Source organism: Danio rerio, chromosome 9 (assembly GCF_052040795.2).
Source record: "Danio rerio strain M-AB ecotype USA chromosome 9, GRCz13ab, whole genome shotgun sequence".
Taxonomy (NCBI): Eukaryota; Metazoa; Chordata; class Actinopteri; order Cypriniformes; family Danionidae; genus Danio; species Danio rerio.
The window spans coordinates 55,108,865-55,123,134 of record NC_141029.1 but is presented as its reverse complement, the minus strand read 5'-3'; the positions used below and the strand labels follow the sequence as shown (position 1 = coordinate 55,123,134).

At 33.5% G+C, this 14,270-nt stretch overlaps 1 protein-coding gene and 1 long non-coding RNA gene across 6 annotated transcripts in view; both read left to right on the top strand.

The window, feature by feature from the left end:
• Positions 1–2,798, top strand: part of map3k13 (mitogen-activated protein kinase kinase kinase 13) — a 120,005-nt gene extending 117,207 nt beyond the window's left edge. For all 4 annotated transcript variants that reach the window (XM_087268467.1, XM_087268465.1, XM_087268468.1 and 1 more), the window contains one exon: positions 2,238–2,798. In XM_087268467.1, the coding sequence (XP_087124593.1) occupies positions 2,238–2,339 (102 nt within the window). In that variant the 3' untranslated portion in view covers positions 2,340–2,798. The remainder of the gene's footprint in view (positions 1–2,237) is intronic.
• The window catches only part of LOC147835447 (uncharacterized), a 479,758-nt gene extending 466,310 nt beyond the window's left edge, over positions 1–13,448 (top strand). The window contains exons 2-4 of one of the 2 annotated variants that reach the window (XR_015500066.1): positions 9,426–10,529; positions 10,952–11,951; positions 12,250–13,448. This is a non-coding gene — a long non-coding RNA (uncharacterized LOC147835447). Of the gene's footprint in view, positions 1–8,205; positions 10,536–10,951; positions 11,952–12,249 lie in introns of those variants that run through there. The other variant, XR_015500065.1, reaches the window with a different exon arrangement.
• Positions 13,449–14,270: the final 822 nt, after the last annotated feature.

The following is a 14,270-nucleotide window of genomic DNA, read 5'->3' as shown; positions in this document are numbered from 1 at the left end:
TGTAAATCACTGTGAAGACTTTAAAACTTAGGATGTTTGACCCAGTATGCGTGTCAAAAAGCGGACGAGTCTAAAGCAATGACTGTACAACCGAAATGTTGCCAGACGTCTGATTTTGAGAGGATGGGCCATCCTCTATTTCAGCTCCACTCATCTTGGTCTGCTAACATTACTGCTGCTGCAATCTGAACTCACGTGCGACAGCAGGTGGAACGTAGCTCACGTGCAAACAGCTCAACTAATAAGAGAAAACGGACGTCATATCGTAATCAAATCGTCATAACGCCACGATGCATATTGTGACATTTTTGTATCGCAATAAATCATACAACGATAAATCGTTACACCCCTAATATATTTATATATATATATATATATATATATATATATATATATATATATATATATATATATATATATATATATATATATATATAAACATTTATTCATTCATTTTCTTTTTGGCTCAGTCCCTTTATTAATCCGGGGTGGCCACAGCAGAATAAACCGCCAACTTATCTAGCACGTTTTTATGCAGCGGATGCCCTTCCAGCAGCAACCCATCTCTGGGAAACATCCACACACACACTCATACACTACGGACAATTTAGCCAACCCAATTCACCTGTTCCGCATGTGTTTGGACTGTGGGGGAAACCGGAGCACCCGGAGGAAACGCACGCGAACGCAGAGACAACATGCAAACTCACCAGCGACCTTCTTGCTGTGAGGCGACAGCACTACCTACTGCGCCACTGCGTGTCCATATATATATTTTATGAATATTTACATATTTTCAAATTTTAGCTATGGAACTATATATATATATATATATATATATATAGTTCCATAGCTAAAATTTGAAAATATGTAAATATTCATAAAATAAAACAATTGAGTTATTAAGTTTTGATATAAATTCTGAAATTTTAAAGTAAAAATCTTTAATATTAAAATAATTTTTTGATGAACTTGTGAATATCCAGATATTATACTGAAAAGAAAGATTAGCAGTGTATTTGATTAGAATGCAATTTGGTTAAAAATGTAAATACATATTTGTGTTAAATTAAATAATCGCTGAAACAATTCAATTAAATTATTTTAAATAAAATACGCTTAAAAAAATTAGATTATGCTTCATTGGAATTCAAATTTAAATAAAATACATTATTTCAAATAATATATATTTTTATTAAAATTTGTATTAAGTTAATTTTATTAAATGAATAAATCATCAAATATATCATAATTTTAAAATAGAAAAAAATGAGGATAAAACATCGTCCAGTCCAGTCTGACCAATCTACCGCTGGATGGCGTCTCACTATAGTTGTTAAACGTGATATTTAATTCATCTTGTCTGCACCACACTAGCCACGATTGATGAAATTGTTTTGCGTTTAACTCTTCAGTCTTTTGAATCTCTCAGGTAACGTGTCACAGCGTCAGTACTCTGCTTTAGTCTTTTGCTTTCACACTTGTCCTTAGTCATTTTAGTGTAAACCTCAGATACTGTTGGTTGGTTGCTGTTGGTTGTGCACCTTTTTTTACATACCAAATTTGTGGACGCCATTATAACAACACAGATCACTCTGCCTATTCATGCCAGAGCCCTGCTGAAAAAGTGTTTGACAGGTGGTCATTTGTGTGTAACTTATCTGTATTTATGATTTGGTTATGGTTAAAACAAAGATCATGTGGGTCAGCTAGTTGAAACGGTAGGCTACAAATAATTAATTAGTTATGAATTAATTCATTATTCATAAATAAATAATTCACAGCCGCCTACGGCGACGATGCCATGGTTCATCGCGATGTTTCACATATTACAATGCCAAATTGGTCGACATCGCCCAATATTAATACTTTATTTTTAATATATTTAAAAGTGGAAATAAATACAATAACTACCAAAAATATACAAATAAAATGCTAATTAAATAATTGTAAAATAAAATATTTGCAGTCATAATAAAATGTTTTATATGAGGTTAATATTTATTAATTTGTTAAATTAAAATGTACACATCATTTTATACAGATTTTATTTATTTATTTATTTTAAGTGTTATATTTCTTATTGTATTTTTTTTAATGTTGTATTTTTGACCTTCATGCCAAGTGACCATTAAATGAACCATTACAAGAAAACCATGCAAGGTGCATGCAAGAAACATTACTGTCATTAAAGTCGAATCTAAAACATCTAAACTGTGTGTTCCTCTGTCTGTCAGAATCCTCTGCATTTCGGAGACTCAGACTGCGACACGTCGGATGCGGAGTGTTCAGACGCCACCATCAGGAACAAGCCGCCCGGCGCTCCGTCATCCTGGTGAAAAACACACCGCAATAATCCCACTACCCATAATGCACCTCTCTGAGCATCTCAGGCAGACTCCAATGAAGAGATGATGATGAAGAAGATGATGATGATGTAGCTCAAATGAAACGCCGCTTTTATTTTATTATTACGAGCTGGAGGAACACCAAACCAACAAACAAACTAATGGAGTATTAGCGCTCAAGTGTTCAAGACAAAACAAGGCAACTCAAAACCACAGACCATTCGTTATTTAGTAAGCTAGTTAGTTGGTTAGATAGTTAGTTACACTACTGGTAACGAGTGGGATCAGGCCATTTTCTTTGTTTTGTTGTTTAGAAGAAGTGGTTTTGCTCGCCAAGGCTGCAATTATTTGATTATATTTGATCATATTTACATTTCAAGTGACAAATTCAGGTGTACATATCATTGATTTTTGGGTGACACGGTGACTCAGTTGTTTGCACTGTCACCTCACAGCATGAAGGTCGCTGGATCAAGCCCCGGCTGGGTCAATTAGCATTTCTGTGTGGAGTTTGAATGTTCTCCCCGTGTTGGCATGGGCAGTGTTGCCAGATTGGGTGGTTTCCCGCCCAATTTTGCGGTTTTGAACACAATTGTGCGGGTATAAAAGACATAGGCGGGTATAAAAAATTTGGGCGGTTCTGCGGAAAGCCCACCCTCCCCGCCAACGTGTTCTCGAGACCGTCACAAACCCCCACCCACTTTTCGTGATTTTCGCGACCGTGACAACCCTCCCTACTTTTTGGGCTGGAATCAGTCAGCAACATCTGGCAACACTGGGCAGTGGGTTTCCTCCAGGTGCTCCGGTTTCCCCCACAGTCCAAACACATGCTATTGGGGAATTGGATTAACTAAATTGGCCGTAGTGTACGAATGTGAATGAGTGTGTATGAATGTTTCCTAGTGTTGGGTTCCAGCTAGAAGGGCATCTGCTGCATAAAACATATGCTAGAACAGTTGGCGGTTCATTTTGGCGCTTGTATCTTGTTCTTTCAGTCATGACCCAAAGCTCATGACTATATGAGTTTTAACATTGCTAAAAATTCAGCATTGAATCAATTAAATAAATTAAAAGTTTAAACCACATTCAATAAACGACGAGCAATTCAAATATTAAAAATATTAAACTATTTTTACAAATTTTTCTAGATTTTTAATCAAACAAATGCAGTCCTGGTGAGCAGAATCATCTTCATTTCTTAAAAAAAAAAACATGAAAAGGCATATTACTCACAAGCTTTTGACCAGTACTGTAGTTAGTAATGTAGGTTAAGCTGATCTGCAGGAATGTGTGTATATACAGTATGTCCGTCGGTGTGTGAAGGACAGTGTTACGTTTGTGTGTGTGTGTGTGTGTGTGTAGTTTGAGGAAATTTACCGCTACTTCCTGAGTTTACAGAAACGACTCTTCAGTTTGAGCACCAGCAGGAACGATGTCCTTTTTTTGTTGTTTCGTTTGCCCTTTTTGACTTCCAGTATCCGTGTGGAAAATATCCCAGCATGCCTGCTTGGTGGGCGTTTCGATCAGCCAATCAGAGCTGCTGCTGCTGCTTGTTGCTGCTCGCCTCGACAGGAAGTCACATGACGAGGATCAAATCAGTGTTGAAGTGAAGCGGAGCGGCTTTTCTCATCTCAGGACTGTTTGAGGAGCGAGTGGAAAAGATGAGCTGCTTTTCTTCCGCCATCTTTATCTTGAGGTGAAAAACATAATAATAATAATAATGACCATGTTGACTTTATTTTATTTTTTCCGGAGATGCAGCGTCTCTTCAGATTGAGTTTGAGGGATCGTTTAGTCTAAAACAATAGAAATAAATCAATCAAATGCTACCGAGTCATTGCAAATCTGTTCCAACTGGAAAGTAACACGTCAAGCTTAAAATACAAAGACAAACATACTCATTTAAATAATAGTTTCTTAAATTAAAACGTTAAAAGATAATTAGGATTAATTATTGGGAGTTCAGAGTGCACTCACACTAGGCTATGCGATCGTTTTTATTTTTTAATAAACGCGAACTGTCATAGTTTATTAAAGATACAAACCCCTCGCTGCACGTCAGCTGATGCCTTCAGCAAACCTCCTGATACATGCAGCACGAGGACTTACATGATCATTTGTGAGCGTCACAAGTGGTGGATGTGTTCAGCAAAATACTTTACTGCATGCCAGTGCATCCCATACGACTTCAAATAATAGACAAACAATATAATCTCCACTGTGCTGAGCGAGAGCCCTTCTCTTGCTGTTAAACTGAACATTCGCATCATCGATGACGTAAGCGTGCTTCGGCTCGGGAGGTAAAATACAGTGTGAGGGAGGACAACCGCGCTTCGGCACAGTTGAAGGCAACTGTACCTAGTGTGAGTGCACCCTAAGAGTGTTTATTTTGTTTTTATTTTACACAGACAGTATGTTTTTATTTTTAAAAAATTATATTTTTACAATAAAACAATGTACTGTCATTGTAGATCTGCTGCGAACCTAAAATTAAAACGTCCAGCTCAAAATAAACACTTCCTAAAATGAAAATAAAATGTTTGCTAAAGAAAATAATAAATAATTGAAATTAAAATCAGTCTTTTTATATTAAATATGTTATTTAAAATAAAATGTGTCATTTTAAAATTAAAAAGTGCTACGAAGTTAAAAATAATATGTCCAGCTCAAAATAATATACTTCCTAATATGAAACTGAAAATAAAATGTTTGCTAAAGAAAATAATCAGTAATTGGAATTAAAATGGGTGTTTTATTTTGAGTGAAATTTTATTTTGGATTGTTTATTTTAAACCGACAGCATGTTTTTATTTAAAGCAAAATTAAAATACGTCATTTTGAAATAAAAAAAAATAAAAAACTGTAATTGTAAATGTGCTACAGACTTAAAAGTAACATGTTAAGCTTAAAATACAAACACAAACATACAAATTAAAATAATAGTTGTTATAGATTAAAGTGTTAAAAGAAAATGTGCATTAAATATTGGGAATTATGAGTGTTTTGTTTTTATGTTAAACAGACAGTGTGTTTTTATTTTAAGAATTAAATGAACATACATAACTTTACAATAAAAACAATTTAAATCTGTTACAAAGTTAAAAGCAAAATATCCAGCTCAAAATAACACACTTTCTAAAACGAAAATTTAATGTTTGCTAAATTAATTAATAAATATTTGTAATTAAAATTAGTGTTTTATATTAAATGTTTTTTTTAATACATTAACATAGAAATGTGTCATTTTAAAATTGAAAAAGTGCTATGAAGGTAAACGTTAAATGTCCAGCTCAAAATAACACACTTTTTAAAGTTAAATGTTTGCTAAAAAGTAATAAATAATTGGAATAAAGACGAGTGTTTTATTTAGTTTTTATTTTAAAGAATTCAAAACACACTTCCTAAAAGAAAAGAAAATGTTTGCTAAAGGAAATAATAAATATTTGGAATAAGGACGAGTGTTTTTATTTTAGGTATGTTTTTATTTAAAATATTTAACATTAAAATGTGTCATTAAAAAAAAATTAAAAGTGCTACGAAGTTAAAAGGAAAATGTCAATCTCAAAATAAAACACTTTCTAAAATAAAACTGAAAATAAAATGTTTGCTAAAGAAAATAATATTTAATTGGAATTAGGATTTTTTTATTTTGTTTTTATTTTTAAAGCATTGTTTCCCAAAGTGGGGGTCGGGACCCCCTTGGGTTCGCAGAACAATGACAGGCGGTCGCTTGGTGATTTGCAAAAGTCAAATAAATTTTATTAAACTAATAGAATTTATTAAAATAAATTTTAACCATAACCCACAGCAGATAAAAATAGTTGTTTGTAATAGTAAAAAACAACAACATGCTTTATCCTAAATTATTTTTTGATAGGATTGTGTGTTTACGTTAAATTAACAACACAGCAGTAAGCGTGAGGTGCAGCGGATTTATTTTTAAGCACCAGATAAAATTTTCTGAAACCTTTATGGCAATCAAACACATTAAAAATAAGTACAGGCCACAACTGAATATTGAAAATGATCTCTGATTAGTGGGCTCTAAAATTAAACCGAGAATAGACCTGTGCTGAAAACATTGTGCCCACCAGTATCTTTAGGTGAGGTTAATATTAAATAAACAAATTAATAAATGACTATAAAAATGATATGGTTGTTAGACTGCTGGACTTTTTTGTGTTGTCAATATGCTCGTGTTTATATAGTCTTATTGTTATGTGCAACGTTTGGATATTTATAACCACCTCTGAGAAATTTGGGGGTCGCAAGTCACTGGCACTGTTATTTTGGGGGTCGTGGCCTGTAAAGTTTGGGAACCCCTGTTTTAAAGAACTGTATGTTTAATTTAGAATTAATTAAATTTAGATGCATAATTTTAAATAATAAAAACATAATAAAACATTATGTAATTGAAAATCTGTTCAAAACATAAATGGACAATGTCAAGCTAAAAAAACACATTCAAAATGAAAATTAAAAATATAAATATTTTTAAAAATGTAATATTTGGATTTTGTTTTTCATTTAAAAGGACAGCATGTTTTTATTTAAAGTTAAATTAAAATCTATAATTAAAAAATATAGAACACAAATAAAAATCTGCTGAAATAATATAATAATTTTATTTAATAAATAATTAAAATTAATAAATAATTTAAATGTGATTTTATAGTTTTTTTTTTAACTTATTTTATTTTTTAAAAATTAATACATTTATACATAATAAATACACATTTTTTGTTTTATTTTTATTACAAACAAATTTGAAATAATTCTAAAAACTTCAGATAAAACAGACAATGTTGTTTTAATCTTTTGTTATTTGTTTCCCTGTTTCATTTTCATATATTTAATTAAAAGAAAAATGCACAATTAAATAAAAAATAAATGCTTGGAAAAACAATCCCATTAATTAACTTCAAAATAAAAATAAAACTCTCCAATTTTCACACATTTATTTTTAAATTAATTATCATATAAATGTTAAAATAATAAATGCTTTAAGATAAAAAATAAAAGTCTTAGATGTATTTTTAAGCATTGACAAAATGCTCAGAACGGTTTGGAACAGTATAAAGATGCTGATCAAATGATGCTAGAACAGTAGTGTTTGGTAGAAGCATCCCTCTGTATGGTCTACTGTGTGTGTTTGTGTGTGTGTGTGTGTGTGTGTAGTGTAGACAGAGACTGCAGAAGCACAGATGTGTTTAAGGGGGAATCAGCAATAACGCTCAGGCATGGAGAATCATTCATTCATTCATTTATTCGCTCAGGATGACTCTGTCTAGCAGGCTGGACAGACAAAGAGAGTTGAGAAATAAGTCGGAAATAAACAGCTTTGTAAAAGACCTCTATTTTTGCAGATTTGAGTTTGTTATTTTTTACACGTCGCGTTTTTTTGAGTAAAAAAAAAAGAGAAAAAGGCTAGAAAAAAACAAATAAATAAAATAATACAGGACGTTTCCCTTGCTTTCTGCTGGTTTGATGCTCAGGTTCAATGCTTTACAACTGCAGTCAGAAAAAAAAGAAATGCTTCGTCTGTCTTATTTTGGACGTCTGCATTCAAATCCAGTGCTTTTAATGTTAACAAACCTGGATTAAACTGCAGGTTGAGTGTGTGTCTTGGTGTAAATTCTCCCTTACAAGTGTTTTATTTCCGTATGAATGGGACGCTGCATCTTCCGGCTCGATTATTATTTATTATTGTCACATTTACCCTGTGTTTAGATAGATAGAGATGTTCTTGTACAAGTTCAAAATCCTCCTTCATCATCAGGTTATAAACTGTGAATGGTGTTATTTTGTATAATAGTCTTAAAAGACGCCTTTGCAGGATGTGGACCACCGTTATAAGTATTGCGGTCAGTGAAATGAAAAAACAAACATGATTTGCACACCAAGGCTGTATTTATTTGATCAAAAAGACAGTAAAAGGGATAATAGTGTGATTTATATTATTTTAAACTTAAATAACTGACTTCTATGAGAATTGAAAGCAAAACGTCTTTCATTTCTGTGATGTAAAGAGGAGTTTTCAGTATCATTACTCCAGTCTCCACATGATCCTTCAGAAATCAGTGTAAGATGATGATTTGCTGATCTGTTATGATCAGTTATTGATGGTAATAATTATCAGTGTTAACACATTTTTCCAGCTTTATAGTTTTATGGAAAATACAGTCTTTTACATTTGACTTTAAGATTCTTTGATAACGAGAGTTCATAATAACTGCATTACATTAAAATCAGATATTATGTCTTTCACACAATGTGAAAATAATCAAATAAACTATATAGACATTTTATCCGTCAAAATTATGAGGAAAAAGTAGAAAAGTTTATTATTTATTTAGACATATTAATCATTAAAACAGTTGGGTTGCTTTATACAGTTGAAGTCAGAATTATTAGCCCCTTTTGAATTTGTTTTCTTTTGTAAATATTTCCCAAATGATGTTTAACAGAGCAAGGAAATTTTCACAGTATTTATGATAATATTTTTTCTCCTGGAGAAAGTCTTATTTGTTTTATTTTGGCCAGAATAAAAGAAGTTTTAAATTTTTTAAACACCATTTTAAGGTCAAAATTATTGGCCCCTTTAAGGTTTTTATTTTATTTTTTTATTTTTTTGATAGTCTACAGAACCAACCATCGTTATACAATAACTTGCCTAATTCCCCTAACCTGCCTGGTTACCCTAATTAACCTAGTTAAGCCTTTAAATGTCAATTTAAGCTGTATAGAAGTGTCTTGAAAAATATCAAGTAAAATATTATTTACTGTCATCATGACAAAGATAAAATAAACCAGTTATTAGAGATGAGTTATTAAAACTATTATGTTTAGAAATGTTTTAAAGAAATCTGCTCTCCACTAAACAGAAATTGGGGGGGGGGGGGGGGGTTGGGGGGGTGAATAAACAGGTCTAATAATTCAGGGGGGCTAATAATTCTAACTTTTATTGTTTTTGTGGAAACGTTTGTTCATGATTTCATTCAATTTTATTCCCTTTTAATTTGGTAAAGATGCATGAAATTTGTTTGAAAAAAATTTACATTTCTAATGTAAAAAGAGTGTTTCCCAATACTGGGTTGCTGCTGAAAGGGCATCTGCTGTGTAAAACATATGCTGAAATAGTTGGCGAATTGTGGCACCCCCCATATGATTGAGGGCCTAAGCTGCAAGTAAATTAATGAATAATATAAAGAAATTGATTTCCATTGCAATCTGAAGCAAAACATTGTTTTTAACATTGATCAATTAATCAAAATAAACCTTTTTTCAAATTTAGCTTTGAATGAAAGTTAAGATTTTTCTTTTTTTTTTCATTATTGTGACAAAATGAGAGAGAAAAAAAGTAGGACAGGGCTTAATTCTGTCCTCCGGGATTTGATTGGATCATTGTATGCTGGGATTTTAGGCATTGCTAACAATATGGGGTTAGGACCAGGGGAGGCCAAGCTGGAGCACGTACTCTAGTCCCCCATGCTCTGCAACAGTTGCGGAAAATCGATATTGAACCAAAACAACCCATTACAATTGGCTTAAGATTGGCAAGGAATATTTGGAAATTGCAACCAGCAGAACCTGGGAAGATAAAAAAAAAACAATATGGGGTTAAATTTAATTATCAGTTTGCACCCCGGGTTTATTTTCCACCAGACGAACTGCAGACATCCTCAAATGTAGAATATTTTATTGAGTACCGCATAATTAATTACTGTAAATTTAGATTTCAATGCGACACATAGCATTTTACAATAAGGTTATATTAATGTATTTACTAGCATGAACAATCAATGAACAATACATTTAATACAGTATTTATTCATCTTTGCGAATGCAAATACAGGCATTCATTCTTGGTTAATATTACCTCAGAGTGCATTAACTAATGTTAGGTAACACAACTTCAGATAATGCGTTAGTACATGTTGAACTATGATTAATAAATGCTGCGTAAGTATCATTCATTATTAGTTAATGTTAGTAAATGCATGAGCTAATAAAACCTTGTGAAGTGTGACTAGGCAACTTTGATTATGAATAATAATCTTAATAGAGTAGCAAATCATCATTGTATTAGAATGTGATCATGTGACACTGAATTCTGGAGTAATGATGCTGAAAATTCTGCTTTTAATTAATTAAATTATTTGCTTTTTACTATACCTTACAGTAGAGGTGTCAAACTCAGTTCCTGGAGGACCGCAACCCTGCACAGTTTAGTTCTAACCCTGCTTCAACACACTTAAGCTGCGGTCACACAAGAGTTTGAGCTTGCCTTCACGTGTACGGTGCTGCGAAAAGGGGCGGGATTAAACCATATGATTACAAATGTTTTGATCTGCGATTGGTCTCATGCAGTCAAGTGATGCGATTTCACAATGCAGCGAACTGTAAAACTTGTCGCACAAGCTTTTGAGTAATTCCGGTCTGACTTATTCGCGTACGTACGAATTGAAGTATATGGGGATAAAAATTCAGTGTGACCACAGCTTTACCTGGAGGTTTCAAACAAGCCTGAAAGACTTTATTAGTTTGATCAGATGTGTTTAATTAGGGTTAAAGCTAAACTGTGTAGAGCTGTGGCCCTCCAGGAACTGAGTTTGACGCCTGTGCATTTGAGTTATTGAATATTAAAATAATCTTTCACAGTATTACCAGAACTGTTGAACTGGAGTGTAACTCTACAGTAAATCTACAGTATCATTGAGTTTTCTGAGGAAAAATCGGTCTGCTTTGCAGCAAATGAACAAAAAGGGCCACTGGAAACAAACTTTAGGTCAACATGAAATCAAATTAACCCTCTTCATTTTGTAGTATTTATTTATTTTATTTTTTTTTACCCCGCACTCTCTTCTAGCCATTCATTCTGGTGCATTGTTCATTATTAAAGTCACAGTTCAGCCCAAAATAATGACAATTCGGTCATTATTTACTCTTGTTACAAACCTTGTTTGAGTTTCATTCTTCTGTTGAACACAAAAGGAGATATAAATGAGTGTGTGTGGGTGTTTCCCAGTACTGGGTTGCGGCTGAAAAGGCATCGGTTGTGTAAAACATATGCTGGATAAGTTGATGGTTCATTTCGTTGTGGTGACCCCTGATTAATAAAGGGACTAAGCCGAAAGAATGACAAAAGTAGATAGTTTGAAGAATGTGGGATCGCTAACCTATCATAGTATTTTTATTTATTATTATGTTTACAATGGAAATTAACTTTCCAACATTCTTCACAATATTTCTTTCCTCCGTTGAACGTAAAAGGAGAAATGAATAAGTGTGTATGGATGTTTCCCAGTACTGGGTTGCAGCTGGAAGGGCATCCGCTGTGTAAAACATATGCTGGAATAGTTGGCGGTTCATTCCATTGTGGCGACCCCTGATGAATAAATGCACTAAGCTGAAGGAAAATGAATGGATGACAAAAGGAGATATTTTGAAGAATGTTTAAAATCGGAAACCATTGACTATCATAGTGTTTTTATTTATTATTACTTTTACAATGGAAATCAACTTTCCAACATTCCTCAGAATGTTTCTTTCCTCTGTTAAACACAAAAGGATATATGAATGAGTGTGTATGGATGTTTCCCAGTACTGGGTTGCAGCCGGAAGGGCATCCGCTGTGTAAAACATATGCTGGAATAGTTGGCGGTTCATTCCATTGTGGCGACCCCTGATGAATAAATGCACTAAGCTGAAGGAAAATGAATGGATGACAAAAGGAGATATTTTGAAGAATGTTTAAAATCGGAAACCATTGACTATCATAGTGTTTTTATTTATTATTACTTTTACAATGGAAATCAACTTTCCAACATTCCTCAGAATGTTTCTTTCCTCTGTTAAACACAAAAGGATATATGAATGAGTGTGTATGGATGTTTCCCAGTACTGAATTGCAGCTGGAAAGGCATCCGCTGCGTAAAACATAAGCTGGAATAGTTGGCGGTTCATTCCATTGCGGGCGACCCCTGATTAATAAATGGAAGGCGAAGGAAAATGAATGAGAAGTAGGAAATATTTTGAAGAATGTTTGGTATCTGTAACCATTCATAGTATTTTTATAAATTTTTCACAATGGAAATCAACCTTCCAACATTCTTCAAAATATCTTCTTTTGTGTTTTATCATCACTTCAAGGAGAGTAAAGCTACATTTTGGTTGAACTGTCACTTTAAGAACATTTCCAATGGATTAAATCAAGTCCTGTCATTTTAAAGTCTCCTAATATCCAGAAGAATGACATGCTGCAGATGTAAAAGGAGTTTTCATGTTGACCTTTTTAAACTCTGGGCCAATTTTTCCAATCAGGAGGTGAAATGAGCAGTATATTTCTCCTCAGTGTGAAGCTTACGTGCTAAAAACAAACCAACAAGTGGAACTGTAATGAAGGCAAACCTGACTTATTTTCCGTTTACGTGTTACACTAAAGATCAGCTCGGGGTTTTTAGTGAATAATGTATGAATTATGATGATGTATGAAGTCTTTCCGGCCGCAGCGCCATCACAGATCCTGTATAATATGATTTTAATTTATTTTAATTTAAATAGTCCTTCTCTTTGTTTAGTAGCTGGTCTACACGATCATGTAACGTAATTTATTTTGAAGAATGTCTGCGTTTTCTGTGTCCCTGTGTATGGCATCTTAAATTAATAATTGTCCTAAAATCTATATTTATTCACCCATTTTATCTGCAAAACAAGAAATAATAATCCTTTTTAGTCACGTTTAATCGCTGAAATAATAATGCGATGTAAAGATAATTGAAGCAGCGACTTACATTAGTTTGACTGCACCACAGAGGGCATTCAGAAAATATCTCCTGTACATTGTTCTCTGTCCTGTTCATGTTAACCGTTTTTAATTGCTTCATCATCTCCTGCATATCCAGGTATTTAAAGATGAACTATTTTTGTGCAGAATGTCTTCATCTCCTTGTTTCTTACTCATGTCTCCTCTATTATCTTGAATGGTGTTATGATCAACCAATCCTGATGATTCCTGTAATAGCCTGTGTACAGTGCGACAAGGGTGTAAAATCAAGGCAGAGCAACTGCATGGAATAAACACTGATGTACTGTACCAAACCCTCCGGCTACTGCTCCGTCTTTTCAGGTTTGATGTCACACATTGAGGTATGTTGTGCATTTTGGATATGCTGTGCAGTTGAAGACAGAATTATTCGGCCTCCTGTGAATTTCTTTATCAGATTATTTTCCGAATGATGTTTAACAGATTCAGGAATTTTTCCACAGTATTTCCTATAATATTTTTTCTTCTGGAGAAAGTCTTATTTATTTTATTTCGGCTAGAATGAAAGCAATTTTTTATATTTTAAAGCCATTTTAAGGTCAATATTATTAGCAATATTTGTGTTTCGAAGGTCTACAGAACTAGTAGTCTCTTGAACAATATCTAATTAAATATTACATTCCCCGGCCACTTTATTAGGTACACCTTACTAGTAACCGGTTGGAGCCCCTTTTGCCTTCACAACTGCCTTAATCCTTTGTGGCGTAGATTTAACAAGATAATGGAAATATTCCTCAGAGATTTTGCTCCATATTGGCATGATAGCATTCTGCTGCTGTAGCCCATCCGCCTCAAGGTTGGATGTGTTGTGTGTTCAGAGATGCACAGCACCAACAACCATGCCACGTTCAAAGTCACTTAAATCTCCTTTCTCACCTATTCTGATGCTCGCTTTGAACTGCAGCAGATCGTCTTGACCATGTCTACATGCCTAAATGCATTGAGTTGCTGCCATGTGATTGGCTCATTAGAAATTTGCGTTAACAAGCACTTGGACAGGTGTACCTATTAAAGTGGCCAGTGAGTGGATGTACTGTCATCGTGCCAACGATTAGAGAAATCAGTTATTAAAACTATTAAGTTTAGCATACATATTA